This window comes from Anolis sagrei, chromosome 1 (assembly GCF_037176765.1).
Source record: "Anolis sagrei isolate rAnoSag1 chromosome 1, rAnoSag1.mat, whole genome shotgun sequence".
Lineage (NCBI taxonomy): Eukaryota > Metazoa > Chordata > Lepidosauria > Squamata > Dactyloidae > Anolis > Anolis sagrei.
Window position 1 is genome coordinate 33,681,821 of NC_090021.1, and position 25,441 is coordinate 33,707,261.

The 25,441-nt window shown below is 37.5% G+C and overlaps 1 protein-coding gene across 1 annotated transcript in view; it reads right to left on the reverse strand.

Annotated features, from left to right (window-relative positions):
- PTPN14 (protein tyrosine phosphatase non-receptor type 14) overlaps positions 1-25,441 on the reverse strand; it is a 137,822-nt gene that overhangs the window by 68,740 nt on the left and 43,641 nt on the right. Inside the window, exons 2-3 of the mRNA XM_060754280.2 lie at positions 15,002-15,317; positions 10,183-10,352 (exon numbers count right to left, since the gene is read on the reverse strand). Coding sequence (XP_060610263.2) covers positions 10,183-10,352; positions 15,002-15,175 — 344 coding nt within the window. The 5' untranslated portion in view covers positions 15,176-15,317. The remainder of the gene's footprint in view (positions 1-10,182; positions 10,353-15,001; positions 15,318-25,441) is intronic.

The window sequence follows — 25,441 nt, forward strand, 5'->3', positions numbered from 1 at the left end:
TGCCCTGACAAATTTGTGAACATCCTGTGGCTCCTCCATGACGACATGATGGCAACAGTCTTAGAGAGCAGTGGCTCCCAAAGTGACCCATTTAAGGTGGAATCAGGCGTCAAACAGGGATGTGTTATTGCCCCAACATTATTCTCCATCTTCGTCGCTATGATACTGTACCTTGTTGATGGGAAATCATCTATTGGAAAGATGGCAAGCTATTTAACCTCAGCAGACTGAAAACCAAAACCAAGGTCACAACAACATTTGTTATAGAACTCGAATATGCTGATGATAATGTAGTCTGTGCTCATTCAGAAGAAGACCTAGAAGCCACGCTAAACACCTTTATAGAAGCATATGAAAAATATAAGAATAGACCTCTAGAGTCACCTACAGTCCTACCATTAAGACCCTACACTTGGAAGGCGATCATATTCAGACAAGAGTGATCACTGATGATGAGTTATATGAATGTGGGGCTAAGATTCCAAGATAGCAGGGTCTGAATTCCTATCCAGCCATAAAAATCCACTTGGTGACTTAGAGCAGACTCAAAGAAGGGCAATGCCAAACTTCATTTGAGCAAATATTGCTAAGAAATCTTCAGGTAGGTTGGAAATTACTTAAAGGAACACACCATTATTACAACCATCATGACACATCAGATGTGGTGAGGAGTCAAATATCAGAAAATGAAATGGGCACCTATGCAATCCTGCATAGAATCCATTAGTATGGTTTAAGGAAAATAATTTGCTCACTGGTTCACAACTGAGGGTTCCCAAGCTATGACATATAGCTTCACTAACGTTCCATGAACATGCACATTGACATCCAGGCCTGTGTGACTTCAACATCTGGCATACATGTAAAACTTCTCCGCAACTCAATCACTACAGATATGGATTTTGCATCATATCACAACAAATGCAAGACTCTTTTTGGCAAAGTTACATGTATTGTTACAAACCACCAAGGGATGACTCATGTTATACATGTGCCTGCTTTTTGCATAATTTACAAATTCTACTACAATAACCTGAGAATTCCCTGAGAAAAATAGTTTTCTGCAGAAGTGAAACTTAGGGTATTCTCCTGTATACTTTGTAGGGGTGTCTCCCAAATAGTGAGTGTGTTTAGGATTGCAATATTAAAACAGAAAATTCTAAACAAGTCATTTTGTTTTGAACAGTTTTTAATCTCACCACAAAATGTTTTGTTTTCTTCTACAGACTATATCAATTTGGCACAGTTGTCATATCACTACCTCCCTGTGCAGCTTTCTGTTTATACATCCCTGAGGCTACTCTTTTCAAAGTTCATTCAGTAACAAGTTTTCTTATAAAGGTATTTAAAGTACAGTGTTGTTTTCCATTATATTTTCATTGTAAAGCTAGGTAAACATTACAAAAAAAAATTCAGTCAAGCACTGCAGAAAATTGTAGAAAGTACCAAGGTATATGCATATTTTTGTTCAATTTAATATTTTAAAATAAAACGCAAATATCTGCCATCTCAACCAAGCATAAAGCAATTTATACAAAGGCTCCCATTCATTCAATCATATACACAGCCATTACTTGCAAACTTTCTGGAAACACATGGCATTGACAAGAATTGGAATGAATGGATGAAATCTGGATCAAACTTCTGATTTCATTAGGTCATTTTTCTTTTCTGTGGTGTTGGGTTAAATTCAGACTGCCTTGGTCTTCCACAAGGAGAAAAGCAGGATATAAACCAAGAAAAGAAAACAAAGAGGAAGGAAAAGTTTCTTCATCAATTGATTTACTTTCAGGCCCTATACTGATTTCCTCTGCCCAACAATCCTGATTGGTTATAGAGGGAATAGATGGGGACACATTTGTATAAAAACCTGAATCTATTAGGAGTTATGTAAAACTAACTTTAAAATGCCCAACTCTGAAGTAAATTGGTGGCAAAGCTACACATAGTGCATGAAGATGTGTACAAAAATATACACAGCAGAGCAAAATAAACACAACAATGCAAAGTTCTAATGCAGAGGATTTTTTTAAAAAAACATAACCAAATCAATCTTGAAAAATGGAAAATGGAGAAAAACAGACATTGACAACCCTTACAAAAAGCTTATTGTTCCAACTAAGCTTCACTTGACCAACAAAGCTCTGTCAGATTTTGCCTTGTTTCCAGTTTGCTTTTCAGCCCTTTCTTGCATTTTTTTTCCAGTCCTGCCTCGTTCTTTGGTCCTGACTTCTAGCTTGTCCTTTCTAGCATCCGTTTCACAGTTCTTGGCTTATCTCAATTAGATATCAAGGAGATAAATCCTGAGGCCTCTACAAGCTTCTTGTCTGGCTCTTGATTTGTTTTGCTCCAAAAGACGTATTTTCATTCCATCATCCATTCCCATTGCCTTCTCAGTGGTGCCCCACTGCCTCTGGAACACCCTTCCATGGGAAATAAGACAGGCCCCATTCCTCTTCTCTTTTTGTAAGAGCTTGAAGACATGGCGGTTTCACCAAGCCTTTGAGAACGGCTAGTGCCAGGCCCTGGACACTATTAGAATCTGGACTCGCATCCCCATCTTCTATCCTGGACAGTCCTCCAATAGGCCCTGGAATTGAGCAGCCACAGGCCCCACTATTACTATGGCTGGGACTGCTTATTGCACATTGCCCATTCCCCCCATGTCCTGTTTTGGCATTAGTCTCAATCAGACCCTTTTAATTTACCTGTGCCCATTTTTGAAATTCTTGCCCTAACAGTAATTTTTGCACAAAGATTTGGGTGGGATTGGTTTTTAATCTATTTGTGTTGTTTTGATAATTCTATGCTTATGTTTTGCATACTCTGTATGTTGGTGTTTTGCTATTTGGAAACCGCCCTGAGTCCCCTCGGGGAGATAGAGTGGTATATAAATAAAGTATTATTATTATTATTATTATTATTATTATTATTATCAGATACCCAACTCATTTCCTGCACTTCCTTCTGTATATGGTACATGAGTCAGGCAGATGCATACATGTGATAAATATTGCTATTACCATCATCCTACTGTATAGTACTACAAAATACAGCTGTAAGTTAAATAATGTGAATTTCATAATTTTCCTTCTACACATAATCTGGTTGTGCCTCCACAAGATAGAAAAAACACTGATTTTCCCCTCCAAGACTGAGTGTCTAGCAAAGCCTCGATGGCGTCTTAAAATATCTGGAGCAAAGAGTTCAGTTTTCAATCATCAACACAATGAGAACAAGCTCTCCATTCACTAGAAGGAGTCTGTGGGGAGAAGAGTTTGCTATCCTCAGCAATTTATTTTATAAACAAGGAATTAAAGCCTTGGAGGCCCTTTCGTTCTGAGGCCCATGAGAGAAAGTTCTGACCCTTACCACATCACAAGTCAAAGTAGTGAAAACAAATAATGTGAAGGCACTGGATCAAGTTTAACATGTCACCAACTCCTTTCTTCCACTCAGTAAACACCCACTATAAACATGCCCAAATAATATGCAAAAGAAAACAGGACCAAACTATTGTTTTGCAGGTTTCACAATAGTAGTTTTGTTTAGGGGTTTGGGATTTGGGGGAAGGGGTGGTAATATTAGTTCAATTTCTCTTCCTCTGAGGTTAAGGGAATATTTATTACTGACCCAAGGTCATCCAGGGTGTATCTAAACAACTGCACTAAATGAGTGCAGTTGGATACTACTTTAGCTGCCATGACTTAATGCTATGAAATCATGGAAGTTGTAGTTTTGTGAAGCATCAGCACTCTTTGGCAGAAAAAAATGAAAGATCTTCTAAAACTACAATTCCCATGATTCCATAGCACTGAATCATGGCCCTTCAAGTGGTGAGAAACTGCATTATTTCTACAGTGTAGATGTACCCCCAGTGAGTTTCCAACAGGGATTCGAAATTTCCAGAATTAGTTGAAACTGAAACCACTACACTGTAATGGCTCTCTGTCATTTGTTTACTTAACCAAAGTTAAATTCGAGCATACATTCACTAAAAACTATTACATAAGAAAACTTCAGTTTCAAGTGCAAGTAAAGAGAATTGAACTCTGTCAATTCTCATGCCTGGAAACCTGGGGAGTTCACCATTCAATTGGGTCTTCTCCATATATCCACAAAACCAGCCCCTCAGCTTCTGTAACAGACTTTGAGAGGTGGGAAATAAAATGCATCAGCACAAATCTAAGGCAGATTAAATGTTAACATAAACTTGGTATTTTTTTTCCTTATTGGAAAACTGGGGAGGGGACAAAAGTTTGTTTGTTTTCCCTTCTTGGTTTATGTCCCTCCCCACATTGGCATCGCAAACATGATTGTCATCCTGCATCAATTTCCAGGAAAGTTAGACTCACAGGATGAGAACAACATGCTGATACATAAATGATGGCAGAACATTTAGCACATTATAAATTCCTCACTTTATCTTACTTTGCTCAGGATGCCAAGTGAAGAAGGAAGTGAAATCTGGGGAAACTGATCCCGGTTAGAAACATGAACAATGAGACTGGTAAGAAAAGTACAAATAAAATAAAATCTGCAAAGATGGATTAGAAAAATCAGTATAGTTCAGAAAAACTTTAAAGTAATCCATGACATAAAAAAATTACCATCAACTGCTTATGTTCTATTGTCAGTCCTAAATAGAGGATACTCACTGACTCGATAAATTTGACATAAATGCAAACTCACCTATATTTGATTCCATAGAGCTACTCTATTTATGACTAAATAACAGGATACAGACCAATATCACTATGGAGTTTTCTTTGCTCTTAGGGTAATTTCTGTCAGTCCCAGAAAACCCTCTGATAAGAGTTGACTTATCAAAACTTGAAAGCACACAACCACAACAAACACACACTGCTTCCCTCCTTCTATACAGTAAAAATCATAACAGAACAATAATCCACGAATATTGTGTAGATAAGATATTGTTAAATAAGGTATCTCCCTCTACAATCCACCACAAAGGTTAAGATTTTCTTGGGAGGAGCTGCTCCTGATCCCACCTTCTTCGCAGGTGCATTTGGCAAGGACGAGAGACACAGCCTTCTCAGTGGTGGCCCCTCAGCTATGGAACTCCCTCCCCAGCGAAATTAGAACAGCTTCCTCCCTCCTAACCTTCAGAAAGGAAGTTAAAACCTGGTTATAGGACCAAGCTTTAGGCTAACTAGCTAGTGCAATATGAGTATATGGAATTGTGAAATGACTAATGGAATGGCCTTGGATTTGACCCTAGATAATGTGATTTTAATAATTGTTTTAATGTTGCTATTTTTTTTTTGAGTTTTAATGCATATGTTTATTTTTATTGTATCTATGTATATGTATGGAATCAAACTGCTGCTTTTGGGAGCCACTCTGAGTCTCCCTGTTGGGATGAGAAGAGTGGGATATAAATGTAGTAAATAAATACATAAATAAATAATACAGAAAGAGTCCAAAAAACAACTTTAAAAGTTTATTGGAAAATGCAGTAAATTGCAAGGCAACAGAAATAGTGAAGATAACATCAGTATTTGGAGTAGGAATTGTTATATATTTTGATATGGAGAAGAGAGCACTTAGGAGAGATTATATTGGTTGCCTAAATCATCTTAATATTCCATGTTTCAAAGGAATGGGAAGAATTCACCATCATATCAGCTACAAAAAATCTTAGGAATCCATCTAAATCCATCAGTTTCTAAGATTTAGCCATATAAATAACTCTCTATTGCTGCAGACCTAACAGGATCATTAAAAAGAGAGTCCTTTAACCTCTCCAGTTCTGGGTCAATTTTCACCAAACCAATAGGTCTGCTTACTTAGCTCTGAAATCTTGAGCTGTCCCTGCCAGCATAGCATCAACAGACATATGAAATGACAAAAAGCCTCAAGGCTCCAGTACAACTTGTTAGGTCACACCAAGAGATTGCTGAATAGCCAGGTGGATGGTTCACAAAAATAATCTCATCCTATTCCAATGTGGTATTATACTTATTTTACTACAATATTATCTGAGACAAACCTTGAGTGAATAGAACAAGTGATAAAATCACTCAACTGCATTTGTGTTATATTACAGGAAATTATTTTAGATATTTGCTACTTTCAGATCTTTGTGATCTAAAATTCATGATTATGTTTTTATGTGAGATTATAAATCACACTGATCTTTTGTGAGGAGGGGAAGGTGTGAAATAAATCAACATACAAACAAGTTGAAACCAAGATTAGGAAGGAATCTAAATATTAACACACATTAGCATGGAATGGGAGCAAGAATTCACCAGCAGAGGCAAAGGAGGAGTACACATTGAAATCTGTACTAAGCCTTGGTAGTGCAAGAATAAATGAGTCAAGAAGTCACCCCAGGCAACAGAATGCTTTCCAAGTCCTGTAGTAAGTTTTAAAACTTAATATATTATATACATATAATATTGATAATATTATAATGTAATACAATATAATACTACTACTAATAATAATACGATATTATAATTATATATTTTATATTACATGTTATATTACAAATAATATTACAGTATAATTGTATAGTACAATGTAGTAATATATAATACTAATATTGTGCTATGGTAATAATATAATATATTGTATTTACATATTACTTGTAAGCTGCTCTGAGTACCTTTCAGGGTGAGAAGGGCGGCATATAAATGTCGTAAATAAATAAATATATTTGGATGCTTGTGAGCAGACTTTGGCCACCAAGATAAGTTTGGTCATACTGGGTTAGCATGTTTCAGTGAATTCATCTGTGCCACTATTTAGGAAATAAGTGAATTATTGTTAGAGGCAAGCATGATTTAAATGTATACTTTATTTTAACCAGTGATTGAGACTGCTTTACTTTCAAGTGCTCCATCTTACAATAATAGCACATTTTAGAAACCATCCTGCATTGCCTACAGCAAACTTGACCAAAGCAAATTTGGGATATATCAGACTATATTGCTCATACAACAACATATGGTGGATTTGGTCCATGCAACAAGAGAATGGTGATGACACTGCTGTTTGATCAGTAAACATCACAAAAGGGATCTATTTCAGCATCAAGGGGTGCATTATAGTGGAAGAGCTGACTTAAATTATCAATCCATGCAAATATGTATCCTTCAGAGGGTCACAAAGGTTGTTTGACATCAGGTAACTATTCAAACTGCAGGTGCTTCAGTTTCACCAAACAACTGCTGCACTTCCACCTGTGACAGCTGGCAATGCAGGCAACAGCTGGAGAGGCACAAAGTTGCTGTTTAACAGGGCTGTAATTAAAAGCACTGACTTCCAAGGGAAAAATGCTTCCAGAAGCAAAGATGCCCATGCCCCCCTCATTCTTGGAGAGTACTGCTGTAATTCCAAATCAAAATAAAAACCTGTATTATCAATGATGCCATGCTAAGTGAAGCACAGCAACTTGTTACACCAGCCACCATAGCCGTACCTACAAAGAGAGTCCAAGAATTCAGGATGCACATTTTGACCAAGCATAAATTCAGGATGCACATTTTGGAAGAAAGAAATGAAAGGGAGGGAGGACGAGAGTGAGAAAGAGAGTGAAAGAACATGTATACTCTCATGTGTACACATATACCTAACGTGACAGCATCTGTGTTTGAGAGAGTGCACATGGCCATGTGTCAGAGTTAACTTCTCTCCCTCCAATCCCCTGCCTGCCTTCAAGTTACCTGTTGACTTATGGTGACCCCAAAAATTTCTTACAACATTCTTACGCAAGGAGCAATCAGGGTTGTTTTGCCATTTCCCTGAAATGCAACTTCTGGCACTTGGTATTCCTTGGCTATCCCTTCTTCAAGTGCCTGATTCTGCTTAGTTTCCAAGAGACAAAGGGATCTGGTGCTTTAAGGTTTTTAAAGCCTCCTGTGTTTTCTCCACCCATTAAACTTAATGTATGGCTTTGGAACTGTCACTTTCTCACCCTAGCCTTATTAGTTCCTTGACCAATCCTGTCTGTGAATCCCATTCCCCACAATTCAAAAACTGGAGAATATTGCTTTAGCATTGCTCCTACCGTGAAACACAAAAGTACAGGAGCTGTGCTCCCCTCACGCTCATGTTTCACTATGTCACTGTTTAATAACTCTCATTCTGTGGATTTTTGGTTACTTTCCAAACAGAACTCTGAAGCTGTGAAGCCTCTACCAGGGCACAGTTTGTAATGTTTTACGAGGGACACTGACACATAGCCAAATGCTCTCTCAAATACAGATACTCTTCTCTGTCTTGTTGTATATGTGTCCTCCGCTGATTCTCTTTTTTCTCCCTTCCTTTGCATAATAAACTCTGTTAGCACATTTGCTAACAGAGTTTATTGATTAAAACTGATATCCTTCCCTTCTGCCACCCAAGGTCTTACAACATTCAAATCAAAATCAAAGAAAGACAAACAATTTAAACTTACAAAAATATTTAAAAGAACAACAGGAAGAAATAACCGCATCCAAACATTTCAAGCTTCATTCAACAACGACCCAGGTGAAGTGCCAAAGCCTACCTGAATAAAACAATTTCTGATTGTTGGCAGAAGGACAAGAGAAAGGAGGCTACCCTAGTCTTCATTGGCAGGGAGTTATACACTCAAAATAAAAAAATCTATTGCCAGAATTTCCAAACATGCAGAAAAAACTATAATCTTTGATTCCTCCAGGTTTAGAGGCATCAGAACAGAGTCTTGGTGATCTTGAAGAATAATAGATTGTGTTCACTGAAGCTCATGCAATTTTTGTTCAAAGCTTCATTTCGTCCTACTTAGAATGTGCTTTCCTGGAATCCCGGCTGCTGAAATAGTTTGCTTCATAATTTTTACTTCATGACTGCTCATAATCTTGTAGAATGAAAAGGTGAAATAAGGAATTTAACTTACGCTTATTCTCTTTTTAAAGCTCACTTGCAATCTAGCTGAGTCACCTCATTTTTGGTTATTGGCTTTCTCCTATTCTACAGCATTTACTCATCAGAACTGGCAAACAAAGGATTCATTGACACTGTAATTTGGCGAGGCATTATTTGGTAGTAAAGACCTTATAAAATGAAAACTCCCACAATTCCATGATATTGAGTCATGGCATTTAAAGTTGTGTCAAATTGCAATAATTCTGCAGTGTCAATGAATCTGGACCATAGTTGCAACTTTATATCTATCATATTACTATGTCACATCAATGATGATGTGGAAGGAAGGGTTTTTTTTTTAATAATATGCTTTTATTGCATTTCTATTCATTTCATTAAAAAAACCATCTCTACAATTCATATAAATACTTCTTCTCCTTTCCCCCGTTGTGCTACCCATTGTGCTTCCCATCTCCAGAGTTCTTCTTTTCTTTAGGTTCCCACCATAACTTCATTTCTTCTGGTAAGGGTTAGTTCCCATCTTCTTTCTTTAATGTTTCTTCAATAAATATTTTCCATATACTTTCAAAATCATTATCCTTCCTTAGGCCTTTTTTAACCTTTAGATTGCATGTTAGTTTATAATTTATTACTAATTTCCAAATTTCCTTGTACCATTCTTCTATCTTAATTTCCACCTCTCCTTTCCAATATTTTGCTATTAGTAGCCTTGCAGCCATTAACAACATCATTATCAAATTATTTTCATTTTCCTTCCATTCATCTGTATTATAAATAGATAACAGTACAGTCACTGGATTTATATTAATTTTTTTCTCAATTATACTTTCTATTTCTACTATAACTTTTCCCCAGAACCTCTGTACATATTTGCTTTGCCACCACATATGAATATACATTCCTCTTTCTTGGCAATCCCTCCAACATTTTTCTGAATGACAGCAAGTGTTTTAATTTGAACCTTAGACTGAAAATAATATTGAAATCATAAAACCATTTTTAAAAGCCCACTGTTTTTTCTTTTAAAAAGGAAGAATGGGAAACAAGGAATTAAGGCAGAATGTATAGCAATGCAGAAAGGAATTGTTTTGATCCTTAGATTGGTTTCCAATTGCAATCATGCATTGCAGTAACCCTATGTCATGTCTATTGACATCCTCTGGAGAGGCCACATGTGATCCAGAGGGGGTCCAAAACAAGACATTATTTCAGACCACAGGTGTCGTCCCCCCACACACATACTTTTTAACAGCTAGACGATTTTAACTAGACAAAGTGTGAGGAAATAAGAATTCTGTGTACCTTGTGACTTCTTGCTGCAGACGAGTAACACTTGGCACGTAGAACATGACCCCAAAGAAAAGTAGAGGCTCACTGGCAAACTTGTCCAGTTGCTTTTTGAGTGGTTTCTCCAGTTCCACCCATCGCACTTGCTGGCTCTTGCTGTGAAACCAAAGGCCAAAATAGTGTGTCTAGAAAGAGGGAGTAAAAAGAGTTCAAAGAGAAACATTTATTCTCAGGGCAAGTTTACAAAAACAAAACAAAACACATACTCTTTCACCTACTGCTACTACCATTTAATTAATCATAAGAAAATAGCTGATATCATGTTAGTTTTTGACTCCTCCAGAACAGGTATCAAAGGTACACAGAGGAGTTGCATGGAGAATGACCAATAACACACCTCAAGATTTTCTAGTGGCCACCAATCTAGTTGATTCAGATAGTGGACCTACAAATTTGCATCTAAAACAGAGATGCAGAAAACAATATGTGTATGAAGGAGACCTGTACAGCAAAGTTGCTAAATGTTACCGTAATTTTACTTGCATAATTTTACTATTCTTAATCAAATCTTAAAATCTACTGGTAGTACATTTTGTTCTTAATACTGAACAGCAAAGATACCTTTGTGGAGCATATACATAGTAACAAATATTATCAAAGATATAAGTTTCTTTTCTCAGATATGCTAAAATGATTTCAGTTAGCTGAAGTGATTTGTGGTTTACATTTACATCAGTTGGAAATAGACTAGAATACTATAGTAATTACTAACAGCTTTTAACAGAAGCATTTTTAGTGGTTTGACACAAGTAAGGAAATAATTAAAATTCTTTAAAATTAAGTTCCAGAAAAAAAGCAAACACACAGAGAATAATTACTATCTAAATTTTATCCCATGTTACAAATAATTATGAGTGATCACAAACTTATTTTCTTGGCAAGCGGAAGAGGTTGCATAGAAAGATGTTTCTGTGATGATTCTATCAGAGTTGGCAGGAAAAAAAAATCTGACTTCATGGTGACTTATCTCACATTAATGCTAAAGCCTGAAAGTTTTACCTTTTTAGATTGTAAGTGACCATTTTGGCTATGGGAGAATTGCAGTTTAGAACGTTTTCACTGAAGTGAACTTTGAATAAAATACCACATTAAAATAGTGAATACAAAATTGAACTGTACTGAAAAATTATATCCAGCAGTAACACAACAGCTAATTTACAAGAGATATTAAAATTAGTGAGAAGTCATTAACACATTTGAGTGAATTGTTAATAAACCATGAAATCCAATTTGATCACATTTACATTGAAAGTGGGATGCTTTTAACAATTATATCAATTTTTGAATTGATATTTATATTTCCATCACAGTGCTACACAAAAAAAACCTGATCAGAAAAAAATGATTTTAAAAGTCCATCCATAACTTTACTGCTCCCCTCTCTCAATTTTTCAGAAAAGGAAATATTTGGGTCAACTTTTGAAAACCCCATTTCTCATGCACATAAAGAAACCTTCTCTTTATTCTTCCTTCTTTTCTTATATTCTCATTTGCTTATTCTTCTGCGTTCTTTATCTTACATTGTTCTTGTTGAGCCTAGTTAAAAGTCAGAAGCTTAAAAGCTTCGGCAACCATTTTCTTGGGACAAATAAAGAGCTTATGTGCAGTACAGGAGGCCCATTTCAATGCAAAGACCAACTCTCCTTCTCAAGGTCCCATATTACTTGGGATGTAATGGGGAAAGTAGTAGGCTTGTGCATTTTGGCTGAGGCGGGGACAGTTCCATTTTCAAGTGCCTCCTGAAAATGGGCTGCCAGCCAAATGGATCCCACCTACTGGCAGCAATGGGAGGGCTTCACGTCATTTTCAGGGCTATCAGGATGAAAATGGGTACACTTGGAGGACACATCTACCACTGATGACCCATCAAGTTTCAGAATGTTTGGGTTATCCCCTGATTTTTAGGAATTTCTTTTATTTCTATAAATAAAATCTCATTTGTGGTATCCCCCACTGGTCCTTGCTGTTACGGCCAGCCGTAGAAGTCAAAGAAGCCAAAGAAAAATGGCTAAAACAGATCCATGCATACGCCTACTAATACAAACCCTACAGTAAAGGCAGGAAACATCTACACTGACCATGTAATGCATCTTCAAACTGCCATTGAAGAAGGTGGTTTTGTGGTGCAGGTGATTATTTAGGAAATCCTGGAACCAGTTTGAGTCAAACTACATTTAGGGCTTACTTTCACTTACTTTTATATGTGTTTGTTATCTGGCTTTGAAGAACATTAAATATTCAGTGTAAATGGGGCCTGAATTTGTTATCATTCTGTCTGTCCCAAAGGGACACACTCCACTATGGAAAATCAGTGACATGCTGTCCTCCTGACCAAAATATTTAGGCTGAATAGAAAATGGAAAATTAAATTAGGGAAGCATTTAATTACTACAGTTAACATAGTAACAGGTGATGTTAATTATCCTACTAAGATAAGGGTGAGTCACATAGAGATTATAAAGTGAAACTAAGCAAGATGACAAAATGGAGGCACTGTGGCTATTTCATTTCTTCATCTGGGGGATCATTAAGGGAACTGTTAGGTTCTGCTACTAGGTACTCAGATGGCCTTGGTTTCTTGCACTGGTTTTAGTTGTTTCACGACGTGTGACCCCTCTTGTGTTGGGACAGTTTTGGCATGGTGACCCAATTTCTGGTAACTGCCCAACTAGAGCACAGTAGTAATACATGACGTGAGGGTCTACCCTTGAGGGTCTTAGAATCTTCAACTATGCTTGCTAGAACTTCAACATGTACAGCCACATTTATTTAAATCAAGCCAGATTTAGCAATGCTGCACGGGCTGCCAACTGACATCAGCATCCAAGTTAAGATGTTGTTACAAGCCATAATTCACTTGGCAGTCAAATGCATAGAAGTGTGCATCTCCCTATACTAGCCTCCTCTGTTTTGAGACATTCCACTAGTGTGATATACTCAATTACATTTTAAAAATCAGATATGAGTGATATTAAAGCAATGGAAAGAGCTGGTTTGGTAGTGGGTCCCAGGTGTCTGAATGAATTAGTTTGACCATTTCAGCTGCATCAGGTTCAGACATGTTCATTTTCAAAGACCTTTTGACTGAGAAAATTGTGTTTTGGTTATTTTTTTACTGTTAGAATAATCTTTTCCAGTATTTTACCAAATAAATACATTATTTTGCATATTTCCCATTTGCCATCTGAGAATCTATTGAAAAAAGGCAATATACAAATGTCAAAAGTTCAAGAAACAAAATAAAAGCAAAAACATAATAGATCTAGGTTCTTGTGGGTTTTTTCCGGGCTATATGGCCATGTTCTAGAGGCATTTCTCCTGACGTTTCGCCTGCATCTATGGCAAGCATCCTCAGAGGTGGCTATAGAACTACTCTCTGCAGTGGGAACATCCTCCCCTCAGAATCCTAACTGGAGTAATTGTTGGTGTTCTTCTGGCACTAAGTCATAAAAGCCCTTGGGCTTTATGATTTTATCCTCATGCAGTAATATTATAAATTGTTATAACCAGGTTGACATTGTTTTATAAGGTGGAAAATGATTTAAAATTATTTTTTTTAATACTGTAATAGTTTTGAAATGTTCTAAATCAATTTCTAGATGTCACCCTAAAATCCTTGGATAAAGAGAGGAATATAAAGGTTTTAATAAACAAATAAATAAATAACAAAGTGAAAAGAAAAAGCAGAGCCAACCCATATGGAAAAACTAGCATTATCTGATCCTTGTTGTGCATTTTTTCTGCTGAAACAAGCAGTTGCTATCTAACCAAATTCCAAAGAACACCCACCTGTTCTACAAACAAAATGTTAAAAATGAATTCTCCTGGCAATAACCCCAATGCTGAGAATGGTGTGTGGCAAACAGGAAAATATACAGAGACTAGAAGGGGGTGGAACAGCCAACTTGTGCTTTTTAATAGATGTTAATGACTAAATTGCCTCTGTGACTCACAAGAGAAAGAGGACACTAAGCGTGGCTGAATGCTGGAAAACCTCTAACCCTCTAGGGCTTTAGTTTCCAGATGTTTCATATATGATGGCCAATTATGGAATCTTTAAAAACCTAGAAGGCCAAAGGTTCCCAGCTTCTGAGGTAGGTCACTCAGGGAGGACTAGATTCACTTAATTTTATTAGGACAAATTAATCTACAGATTACAAGCTATTTGGCAAATTCATTCAGACCAACAATTCACTTGCTTTTGAATCTCAAAACTAAAGTTTAGGAAGCATGGGCAGAGAAGTGGAGAGTGCAGATGAGCTCCCTCTGTCAGCTCCAGCTCCCCATGTGGGGACATGAGAGAAGCCTCCCATAAGGATGGTAAAACATCAAAACATCTGGGCATCCCCTGGGCAACATCCTTACAGACGGCCAATTCTCTCACACCAGAAGCGACTTGCAGTTTCTCAAGTCGCTCCTGACATGGGGGAAAAAAATCTGGAATTGTGCTCAATGTGAAATCATTTAGCTGTCTGCTGAAAATGCAGAGACAGCACTCAGTTGACAGAGAAAATAGACTAAGCATTTATGTTCAGTTAGAGTTTATCCTGATAGGAAGTAACAGTGAATCACAGTCCAACATATAGGTAATGGATTGTCTGTGCCTCTTATATAAGCAGGATACATTTGCAAATGTTCCCCTGACTGATAACATCCAGCCACTTCCAACAATAACATGATACTAATAAACAGGTTTCAAATGACAAATGGCTTTTGCTAAAGAAAAAATGCCAAATTGCAGGCAGCAGATGGTCTTTTCCTGCTTTTCCCTCACCTCTCGCAATTCCAACCTCTGAGCCACGGCCTCCAAGCATTCTTGACCAGTGCTCTCCACTGAGAACGTACACTCAATCACGTTGTTGTCCAATAAGCGAATCCGCGTCATGAAACAGTTCTTGCTCCGGACATTGTAGCGCCTGGTCCTTCGCAATTTCAGTCCAAAAGGCATGACTGCTAGAAGAAAATTGTCTCTCTCCTTTTCACACTTGAGGTCTTCTTAGGGCGGGAGCTTGGAATACTGCTCCTCTGAGGGCCACTCTTCTCCTCCTCCAAATTTGGCCCATGCCAAATGCAGATCCAAAAAGCTATCCCTGAAACACATCAAGAAATATGGTTCATTTCCATGCAGACATCAAGGACATTTTTTCCTTCTCATAAGTATCATTCATTGGCTCCCAAAACTCAATTTAGACTAGTTTGCTGCATGCATGCAATACCCAGCATCATTGCTGCATGAAGAAAGAGAAGGAAAAAAGGGAAAGTGGAGGAAGAGGAGGAGAAGAAACACCCCCACCGATGTTTCTAATATTTAATAGCTTTAGTATACTCAGGAATTGAAGTTTTCTTCCCCCCTTTTTTTTTGGGGGGGGGGGGGGAAATCTATCCTTTTTTCTGCATTCTCTTACTTTCAGTCTTCTCAAGCCTACCCTTGGTTTACACTACGTTCTACAAATCCAAGCAAAACTCATTTTTTCCTGTTTGAACTCACATTCCTTCCAGCCCACCAATTTATTTCTTAGGTTCTGCTAAGACAAAAGAGTACTGCTAAGATAAAAGGACAGAAAAAGAAATAAAATATTGTTACAAATACAGATACTTTATAACATACTATCTAGGAGCCCCTAGTGGTGCAATGGGTTAAACCCTTGTGCCCGCAGGACTGCAGACTGAAAGGCCAGTGGTTCAAATCCGGGAACAGGGTGAGCTCCCATCTGTCAGCTCCATCTTCCCATGAGGGAACATGAGAGAAGCCTCCCACAGGATGGTAAAATATTTGGGCATCCTCTGGGCAATGTCCTTGCAGACCGCCAATTCTCTCACACCAGAAGCGACTTGCAGTTTCTCAAGTCGCTCCTGACACGGAAAAAAACACCATGCTATCTGATCCTGCAAAGGCTTAATGAAAGGCCAGACTATTACATACAAAGAGGTCATAATTCTATGCAAAGCCTCCTGAAAGCAAACCCCACTGAACACTGTGGACCTTACTTCTGAGTAAACATGTAGAGAATGGACACCACATAATACAACATATTAAATACTTTTCAAATCAGAAAGATTGAAGTATCCTTCATTACTGACTAATTTTATGCCACCTGCTATAGCCCTTATTCTTATTCTTTTAAAGCCCCCAGGCAATATGGCAGCCTTATCTATTCTACAATATTCTCAACTTAAACAGTAGGAAGAATGGAAGGAAACTAAATGAAGGTCACAGAGAGTAGGAGCTAAGTCTGAATGCTACTTTTGGAAACAGCGTTCTACTTATCTAATTTGATTGTTTCTTTAAAATACATTTCCTTTCACTAGCGTAGCCACTCCCTTAAGTGTAATTCAATTCTGTAAATAGAATTAACATAAATAAATCCTATTTTTCTTTTGTGTATGTTAGGACTTAAAAGGAGGGGGAGTAAAACTCTAATCAACAAAATCAGTATACAAAATAGAAAGGGAAAGTGAACTATGGATAAAGAAAGCACTGCGGAAATTAGAATAAGATGCCAGTATTACTCCTATTTTTCACACTTATTTCTACAAGTTCTTGAAAATACTGAAGCAGGCTCCCTCTCCAAACACACAATTACCAAATTACATTTATTTCAGTAATAAATTCAGAAGCTTCTTTTCAAGACCATCATGAGATTTACTAATCTAGATTCTCAAAAGGGAATATACAGTACAGCCCCCATATCTTCAAGGAATGTATTTCTGGGATTTACCATGGAAATGTGAATTTGCAGATAACAGTGAACCCTATTGAAACAGACAACTTTCAGGGAGGGCATACCATAGAATCACAATGGAGAACCTAGAAAATTCCTAGAGAACATTTATCTAGAATTTCTAGATCCTCCAGTATGACTCTTCCTGTGAAGGACCTAGAAAATAAATGCCTAGAGCAGTGGTTCTCAACCTGTGGGTCCCCAGGTGTTTTGGCCTTCAACTTCCTGAAATCTTGACCAATTTACCAGCTGTTAGGATTTTTGAGAGTTGAAGGCCAAAACATCTGGGGACCCAGAAGTTGAGAACCACTGGCCTAAAGGGAACATTATATTTTTGGACATGGTTAATTGAAATCATGCATACTGGTCTCATGGATACAGGGACTGTACTGTAGTTCAGAACTTCTAATGCAAAGTAAATATAATTCAAATAAATGTTTCTTTTTTAAAGGACACTTCTTTATTTTGCTAGCTTTGCCCACATGTTTCATGCATCTGTTCACAAGGAAGACATGAGGTACAATATTACTAAAAATAGCATAAGAAAAAAAATTCTTGTGAAACAAGCTGCATTTGTAAAGTATAGAATGTAGCACTGATTTGGGGGCAAATACCAGTATTATTCTATACATAAACACTCAGAATAAGTTCAATTAAAAGGTGCAGGCATAGGATCGACAGGCACACACACACAAGTGGGAAACTTTCAATGGAGAGAAGAATGGGAGCACTAGTTTTCAAACTCACCAGGGGTTATAGCGTTGCTGCCACAGCTATGGTTCTCACCAGTGAAATATTATGGCCAATATGGTATGTGTCTCTGATATAAAACAGTGCCATAGTTCAAGTGAACACATGTCCCGGAATCAAATGTTGTACTATGATCTGTATGTCTGTAATTCCTTTTCCTTGCATAAGATCACTCTGAACTACTCCTAATACTGTACTCAGCCTCTTCTATGGCTAGCCTAAAAGCCAAGTCCTATTTCTACTACACTAGCAGTGAGATTTATTTATTTATTTGCCACACTTGTATGTACCCCACCCTTCTCACCACAAAGGGGATTCATATTGCCCTTCCAATGGCAACAATTCATGCCACACAGAATCATAGAATTGGAAGAGACCTAGTGCGCCATCCAATCCAACCCCTGCCAAGAAGCAGGAAAATCACATTCAAAGCACCCCGACAGATGGCCATCCAGCCTCTGTTTAAAAGCCTCCAAAGAAGGAGCCTCCACCACACATACATATACATAAAAATGCATTAATATCCAAAACAGCAAACAGTTTCAGATAGCAGAAGGCACAGACAAATAACCTTAGCACATTGCCGCATCTTCCATGTTATTAAAGTGACAGCTTCCAAATCCCAGCAAATTCTCAGCAGTCAGCATTCACTGCAGTCACATCATTGGACTGAGGCTGTCTAACAGAGACACTACAGTATATGGTGACCTTTGCAAACCAAGTGATGATCCCAAGATCTTTTCATATGGCACAATTACAGCACTTCAATGACTTTGATCCCATTTTATAGAATTCTAGGATCTGTAGTTTATGAAGGAGCTTTCAGACTTCTCAGCGAAAAGCTCTAGTAACTCATCAAAGGCCCACATTTCCATGGAATGAAGCCAAGGCAGGTAACATGGAAACCTAGAGTATACGTTCTGTAATGTGAAAGAGCTGCTGAAGAAACAGGGTTAGAAACAGTGCTACCACAGTTTCACTGTCACTATCAGAGTTAACTATGCCCTCCATAAATATGAATATTACATCTGAGCAGAAATTCAATATGTTTTGGCTCTACTATAAGAAACTTCTGTGGAAAAACACTGTTCAAATAGCATGACCAGCCCATTATGGTAAGCTCTTGGTATCCCATTGGGATTTGATTCCAGAACTAACCTGCCTTGAGCCATGAGGAGAGGTAAGAAATAAAATTATTATTATTATTATTACCCATGGATACAAAAATCCATGGATGTTTGATTCCCATTGTGTACAGTGGCATAGTAAAATAGTATCACATATACTACATGGCAAAAGCAATGTTTGCTTTCTGAATATTTTCAGGCTGTGGATCACTGGATTCATGCATATACAATCCATGGAGGCTGAATGGTGGCAGCTATTTATAATTTCTTCCACTTTATTGAGCAACATATGTAAGGAAGTCTGGGTTGCCTAGGCAAATGGGCATCTCCCCACTCTTCCGTTATGTGAACAAGTGGGAAAGATTAAATGGCAGTGATCATCATAGCAATGAACAACTTTGGTAAAAGACACTGTACATGATATAGGGAAATCAGGGAGAAATTCACACTCCAGAAATATGCACCCAAGTTTTCTACCAGATTCTAAATTCTCTATAAGTTCTAACACTAAGTTGAAACATGGCACTGGCAGCTCCTGGGAATCCTCAAATTGGACAACATAGTAAAGCCTTCCTATTTATTTTGAGACCTGTGATAGTAGAAATGGCTTATAAATTTCAAATGAAGCTGCATTCCTGAGCAGGAAATGTGCACCCAGGTAGAAGACACAAGGCCATGAACACTTAGCACTATGCCAAATCTTCCTTTGTGCACCACCTTTCCTCTTACTGTTTTTGACCCTAGCAGAGAATATGCGAAGAGGACTTCAAAGCTGAAAATGACTTTTCCAAATTCTTATTTTAGAGGGTTTCTATACCTTGTCCTTTAACCACAAAGTCTCATGGCACGGCTTACAAATTGTACATTTGACAGTTCTCTCCCATTAGGAGTACAGGCAGTCTCTAAGTTATAAATAAAATAGGTTTGTAGGTTTGTTCTTAAGTTGAATTTGTTTTGTAAGTCAGAACTCTTGCATTTTGAAAGTGTAACTCCAGCCATATATATAGCATAGACACAAGCATAGGAAAGGATCAACACTCATATGGTGTTTGTTTTGCTGCCTGTGCCCCTATTCTGAAGATTTCACCTCTCTTTCTGTGCCTTGGATATTGAAAAATTTGGCTCATTGTGGAAACAAGGAATGGTAATAAAGCTTTAACTGAGACAACTTTTCCCATAATAACTGTTTCAGGAGTGAGTTTCCCTTCCTAGGGGTAGATTTCTCACACTTCCTGTAGTATCACATCAATTCTTAACTATGGGTCATTTGTAAATAGGATGTTTGTAACTTGGGGATTGCCTGTAGGCATTAGGACTGAAAATGTGCAAATAACCATTTTTGATTTGAACTGGACCTTGGGATGTCTAACTTTTTATCATCCATATCTACATATCAAACAGAAAAATAGCCAAAACCATCATGATAGCAAGACATTCCTTTTATGCCACCAAATCCAGGTAATTTAGCGCATCATGATGTGTGACAAAGGCAGCAAAGTTAATTTCATCTATCACATTAATATATTTTCACCCACATTTTTGGAACTCATTTTTACCTACAGTCTTTCTGGAGTTCTTCCAGCATTCCACAATGTTAAAGCACACCTTGCAAAACTATGCAATTCTGGGCTGGGCATGGATAAGGGGATAATTAGCCTAACTTGCTGGATGAGGTGCAAGCCTGCACTTTTGAGAAAGGGCATTAGCTAAGTGCCAAATACCAAAGACAGGTCTCATCTGGAAAGATTCACTGACTTACCTGCTGTTGTACCTGCAGAATATGCAGAAAAAAGAACCACATTTCCCACTAACTGGCTATAAACAAAATGTGTTTCCAGAGGTGCCAGTTTTGAGCTTCTGGTGGTACTACCACTACTATTGAATGTGTTTGTCCCTATGTGTGTGACTTATAATTTAAGTTTTAATTTGATTTATCAGTGTTCGTGTATGTATTGTTTGTGCATGTGTTGCTTGCTCTTACCACACATACACATGCACTAACATTCACATACACATGCACTAACACTAACAAATCAACTTGAAACTTCAGTCACAATTTACATACACACAGGTAGAATGATACACGTAGATCCAAGTAAGGTGGCCTTTTGCAGTTGACAGATTGCGATTTTGTCAACGTTTATTGTTTTCAAATGCCGGCTGAGATCTTTTGGCATGGCACCCAATGTGCCGATTACCACTGAGACCACCTGTACTGGTTTATGCCAGAGCCTTTGCAGTTTGATATTGAGGTCTTGGTAATGGCAGAGTTATTATTGTTGTTGATATGTGTACCTGTATTCCACAGGCAAAGTAAATAGCCCCTTAAGGTTTTGTTACCAAACATGCAAGAACAAAACAGTAGTATAAGCCTAACTCACCAAAGATTTATGACTATTTTTAAAAAACCCAGAGATCTTAGCCATCAAAAGAAAATTAGAAACAGAGGCTAGTGAAATAAAGCCAACCAACTGTAGATCTAATTTGGATTAAGCTTTCAAACAGTATCCAGAAGGTTCATTATGTTTTTAGTTACGGAAGATTTAGCAGACCTGATTATTTCATTTCACACGTGCCTATTATTAGTTTAGGATAAAAAGTCTCCTGAAATATGTTGACTTGCACTTCTTTTTCATAGTATATTTATCCCTATTCTTGCCATGATATTTCTGCTATGGGTACCAAATTTTCTGCTGAAGGGAAACCTTTACCTTTTTAGCATCTAGGAATGCGCACATCTACTTCATTAACTTTACTTACAGTGAAAACTTGCTTGCACAGGAAAGAAGTTGTAGCAAAAATGTGTGAGGAGTGGGCAAGGCTAACACAGTAATTTCTGCTCTTCCTCCTCACATTTTTATTTTCTGCAATCAAGTACAACTGAATAGGATTATTATTACATTTAAATCTATCCTGATTTAAAATAGACAATATAAGATAACTATTTAATGTTGTGAAGTTCACTGTGGACGAATGCAAATTGCTGCTAATTTACATTGTTGTTGCGCTCATTGTGACCATGGCAAACTTAGTATTGGCCAGGGTCCTAGTGATAAATGTTTCCATACCTAGCTAGCCTCCTGAAAACACGCAGGCAGTCTGCCTCAATAATCTGATAGAATATGTTGGAGCTTGCCCTTTGTTGGCAAAACCCAACAAAATCTAGAATCACCTTCATGCTGTAACACGTTGGCAGAGTACGACTTTGCAAAGGCCAGGGGATTTATAGACTAGAACATTAAGCTTAATTTAACCACATCACTGACTGGAATAAAAGGCTGTTATTTGTAAGAAGCTCTCAAGCCTCTATGAATGCCCTATGGAAGCCATTTTAATCCTATTTCCATTTACTTTCCAACTTTTACTCAGCAAAGGTTTTATGCCACAACTACTTCTTTCTTGATTAATCAGCTGGGGCTTTTTGGCATAGCATTGCCTCAATCACTACAATACATCAAGTACAGTCATGTAACTATATTATCAAATCAGCTATGAATATGTACATGATTATTAACACCTGATTTGATACTGTAGGTACATGATTGTACTTGATATATTGTATTGCACTGTGGTGGCTGTTTAGATAGATAGATAGATAGATAGATAGATAGATAGATAGATAGTGAAAATTTACAAAACAATAACAGTCATTTGATTTAATTATTTCTAGACATTTTAAAAGGAGTATAGTCAGGGTAAGGGAGCTTTTCTGTTTTGGCACCTCTAAATTGTGCAACAACAACACCCCTATATCTTTTCTAAAATGTATTCATTGATTCTAAGATACTTTCCTCTTAATAGCTCAAATACTTCTCATCTTAAGACTGGGAGAAAGACAAGATTAAGAAACTATAATGAGCACTTCACAGTCACCCATTAGGGACAGGATCTTACTGATTTCCAACTGCTCATGCAATGGAACATTTTGACAGTTATATAGTCAGGCATCCAGGACTTTTGTTATGTGCATCGAAATCACAATTTCGATGCACATCGCCGCATGCACTATGACAAGAAGTAGTCGAGTTGTACTTGGCATAAACAACAGCTCCGATATGATGAAGTAAAATGGATCACATCATTTCAAGTAGAATGAGTGTTCAATGGCCAGGTCAAGATACACAACTGAGTCAGATCTCATAGTAAGCCCATAATCTTGATTTCAACTAATTTATTAAACACAGTTCATCCTTGACTGGTTTTAAATCTTCCAGAGGGCCATACTGACTGTACTGCATCTTTCTTGACTTAGAAAGCATCTTGTCCCTATCCTACTGTCCCTATCCTACTGATGTGTGGTAAGGAAATAGGTGAAGGTCTTTGTGAAGGCATGCCCAAGCATTTGGAGAAACTATAGTGTCTGGCTTTACTCAGGAGCTATCTGTATACCTTCTGTTAAAATTCAGACCCTTAGCAGGAAGAGGCACTTTAGGCAAGGTGAAAAAATAACCAAAATTAGTTTACTGTAACAAGATGAATAAAGGGTTAACTCCACCTGGGACTATTATAAGGTAACTTAAAACAATACATTACAAAGGGAGCCTTTGCTGGAAAAGGCAGAGCTGAGACTTCACAGTCCTCTCTGTATTTGTTTATTTACAGAATTTACTTTCCATTCTTCTTACCCCTGTAGATACTCCAAACTCTGGAATTTCCTCCATAGGAAACTCAGAATGAGTCCTTCTTTGCTGTTCCTTTGCTTGTTCCTAATTTAATACTGTTCTAACATCAGTTTTTGCATGCTTTAATGATATATATTATTGCCATTTTACTCTTTTGTGAGCCACATTGAATCCCAGTCCTTGAGAAATATGCTTTGAGGCCTCGAGTAAAAGGCATTCTCTAAATAGTAACCCTGTTTTGAACAGTATATCTAAGATACCCACAGTACAATTCTGAACATGTTTACACAGAAGAAGGTTCAACAGGACTTAGTACTAAGATAGTGTATACAAAAATATGGTCTTTAAAACATTACAGAATAACAGGATGCTTTCCAGGGCATGAAAGATGTAATACATTTATTACTTGTTAGTTAAGTAGCAACGAACCAGTTTGGACATCAAAAGCTGTGGTCTGTTTATTACAAGAATTATCCAATGGTTTGATTTACAAGCTCTTTCTTGTTCTTTAGTTTACCCAAAAATTGTTATATTTCCATTTTGATTAACCACAGGTGGTTATTTCATACAGATCTTGTTACCTCAGTCAGTCCATCCAATTATGTTTAATCTAATGTACAATTTGTTTTAAAAGCTAAAGGCATACAAAAGAAAGTCAACTGACCCTGGTTATGATCGGACACAGTGTAGAAGAGCATTAACAACCCAAGAAAAGCAAAATTTTCCTATCTGCTGTCATTCACAATGGGAGAAAGAGAGCCCAAACTAGTTTAATAAATTATATAATATTAATGCTGATGTAAATTGGCACTGAAGTCCACTGCTGGTTTTAGCAATCAGCTATAAAAAGGAGGCAGCTTTCAGAGCTGTTAAGCCAGGCAACAATCAACAGATGAAGGTTTGTGAGAATATACTGTTAACATCCCTTCTAACGTGTTGATAGAAGACTCTATATTTCTGGTTGCCTTCTATCAAAAAATGAAGCTTCAATGCATTTAGAATGCTGCGCACCCCCCAGCATGAACACTACAAAGCGCATGGAAGGCAATCATTAAAATCTTTTCCAAGCAACTTTGCTTGCATGCCAGTATGGAATGACATTCTTAGCTTTAATTCACAATAAGCCTTGATATAAATCACATAGCTAACAGCTTATGAATAAGTGTTCTTGTTTCAAAGGCAAACCAGAATGCCACCTCTTCTGAGAAACAAAGCCACAGTTCAGAAATGAGCTAATATCCTTGTCTCCACCCCCACTGTAGTATTATAGCTTTGATTTTCAGTGCATGATGTGTGGGCTTAACTAGCGGGATTCAATCTGTATACTAACAAGCAAGACTTATTACTGGAACGAGGAGGGCCAAGAGTTTCCCTTTGAAATGATGGCTCCTTCGGCTGATACCAATGAACAGGAATGCTTTAGAAGGGTATTCAGAACACTTTATTCTTTATTGCAAATGAATGCGGATGTACCAATAATCCTTGAAAATAATGAGACGGACATTAATAAAGATAAAAAGCATGTACTCAGATACAAAAATAGGAATATGGACCTGTATAGGAGAATAAGGCAGGGATCCTGGTAGTGACTTACACAAGTAAAACCAGGGTCGACCTATCAACTGGTAAATGAGGATAAATCTTAAGTCTTATAAAAAAGGCACCAAAAGCTATCTCCATCACATGAGAAACAGGTCGGTTTTCTACTGCTGCCCCCTCATAATCACAGCACCTACAGACAGTTTACAGTGAACCCTCTGTATCCACGCATTCAACATCAAAGGATTTGACCATCCACATCTTAAGAACACACCCCTTAAAACAAATCCAAGAGGCAACTCTTTGGTATTGTACATAAGAGGTACCATTTTACTACACCATTGTATGCAATGGGATTTGAGCATTCACAGATTTTGGTATCCACAGCGAGCCTGGAAACAAACATTACTAGATGCCAAGGGTTCACTGTACTTTCCAGTTGATGTCACCTCTT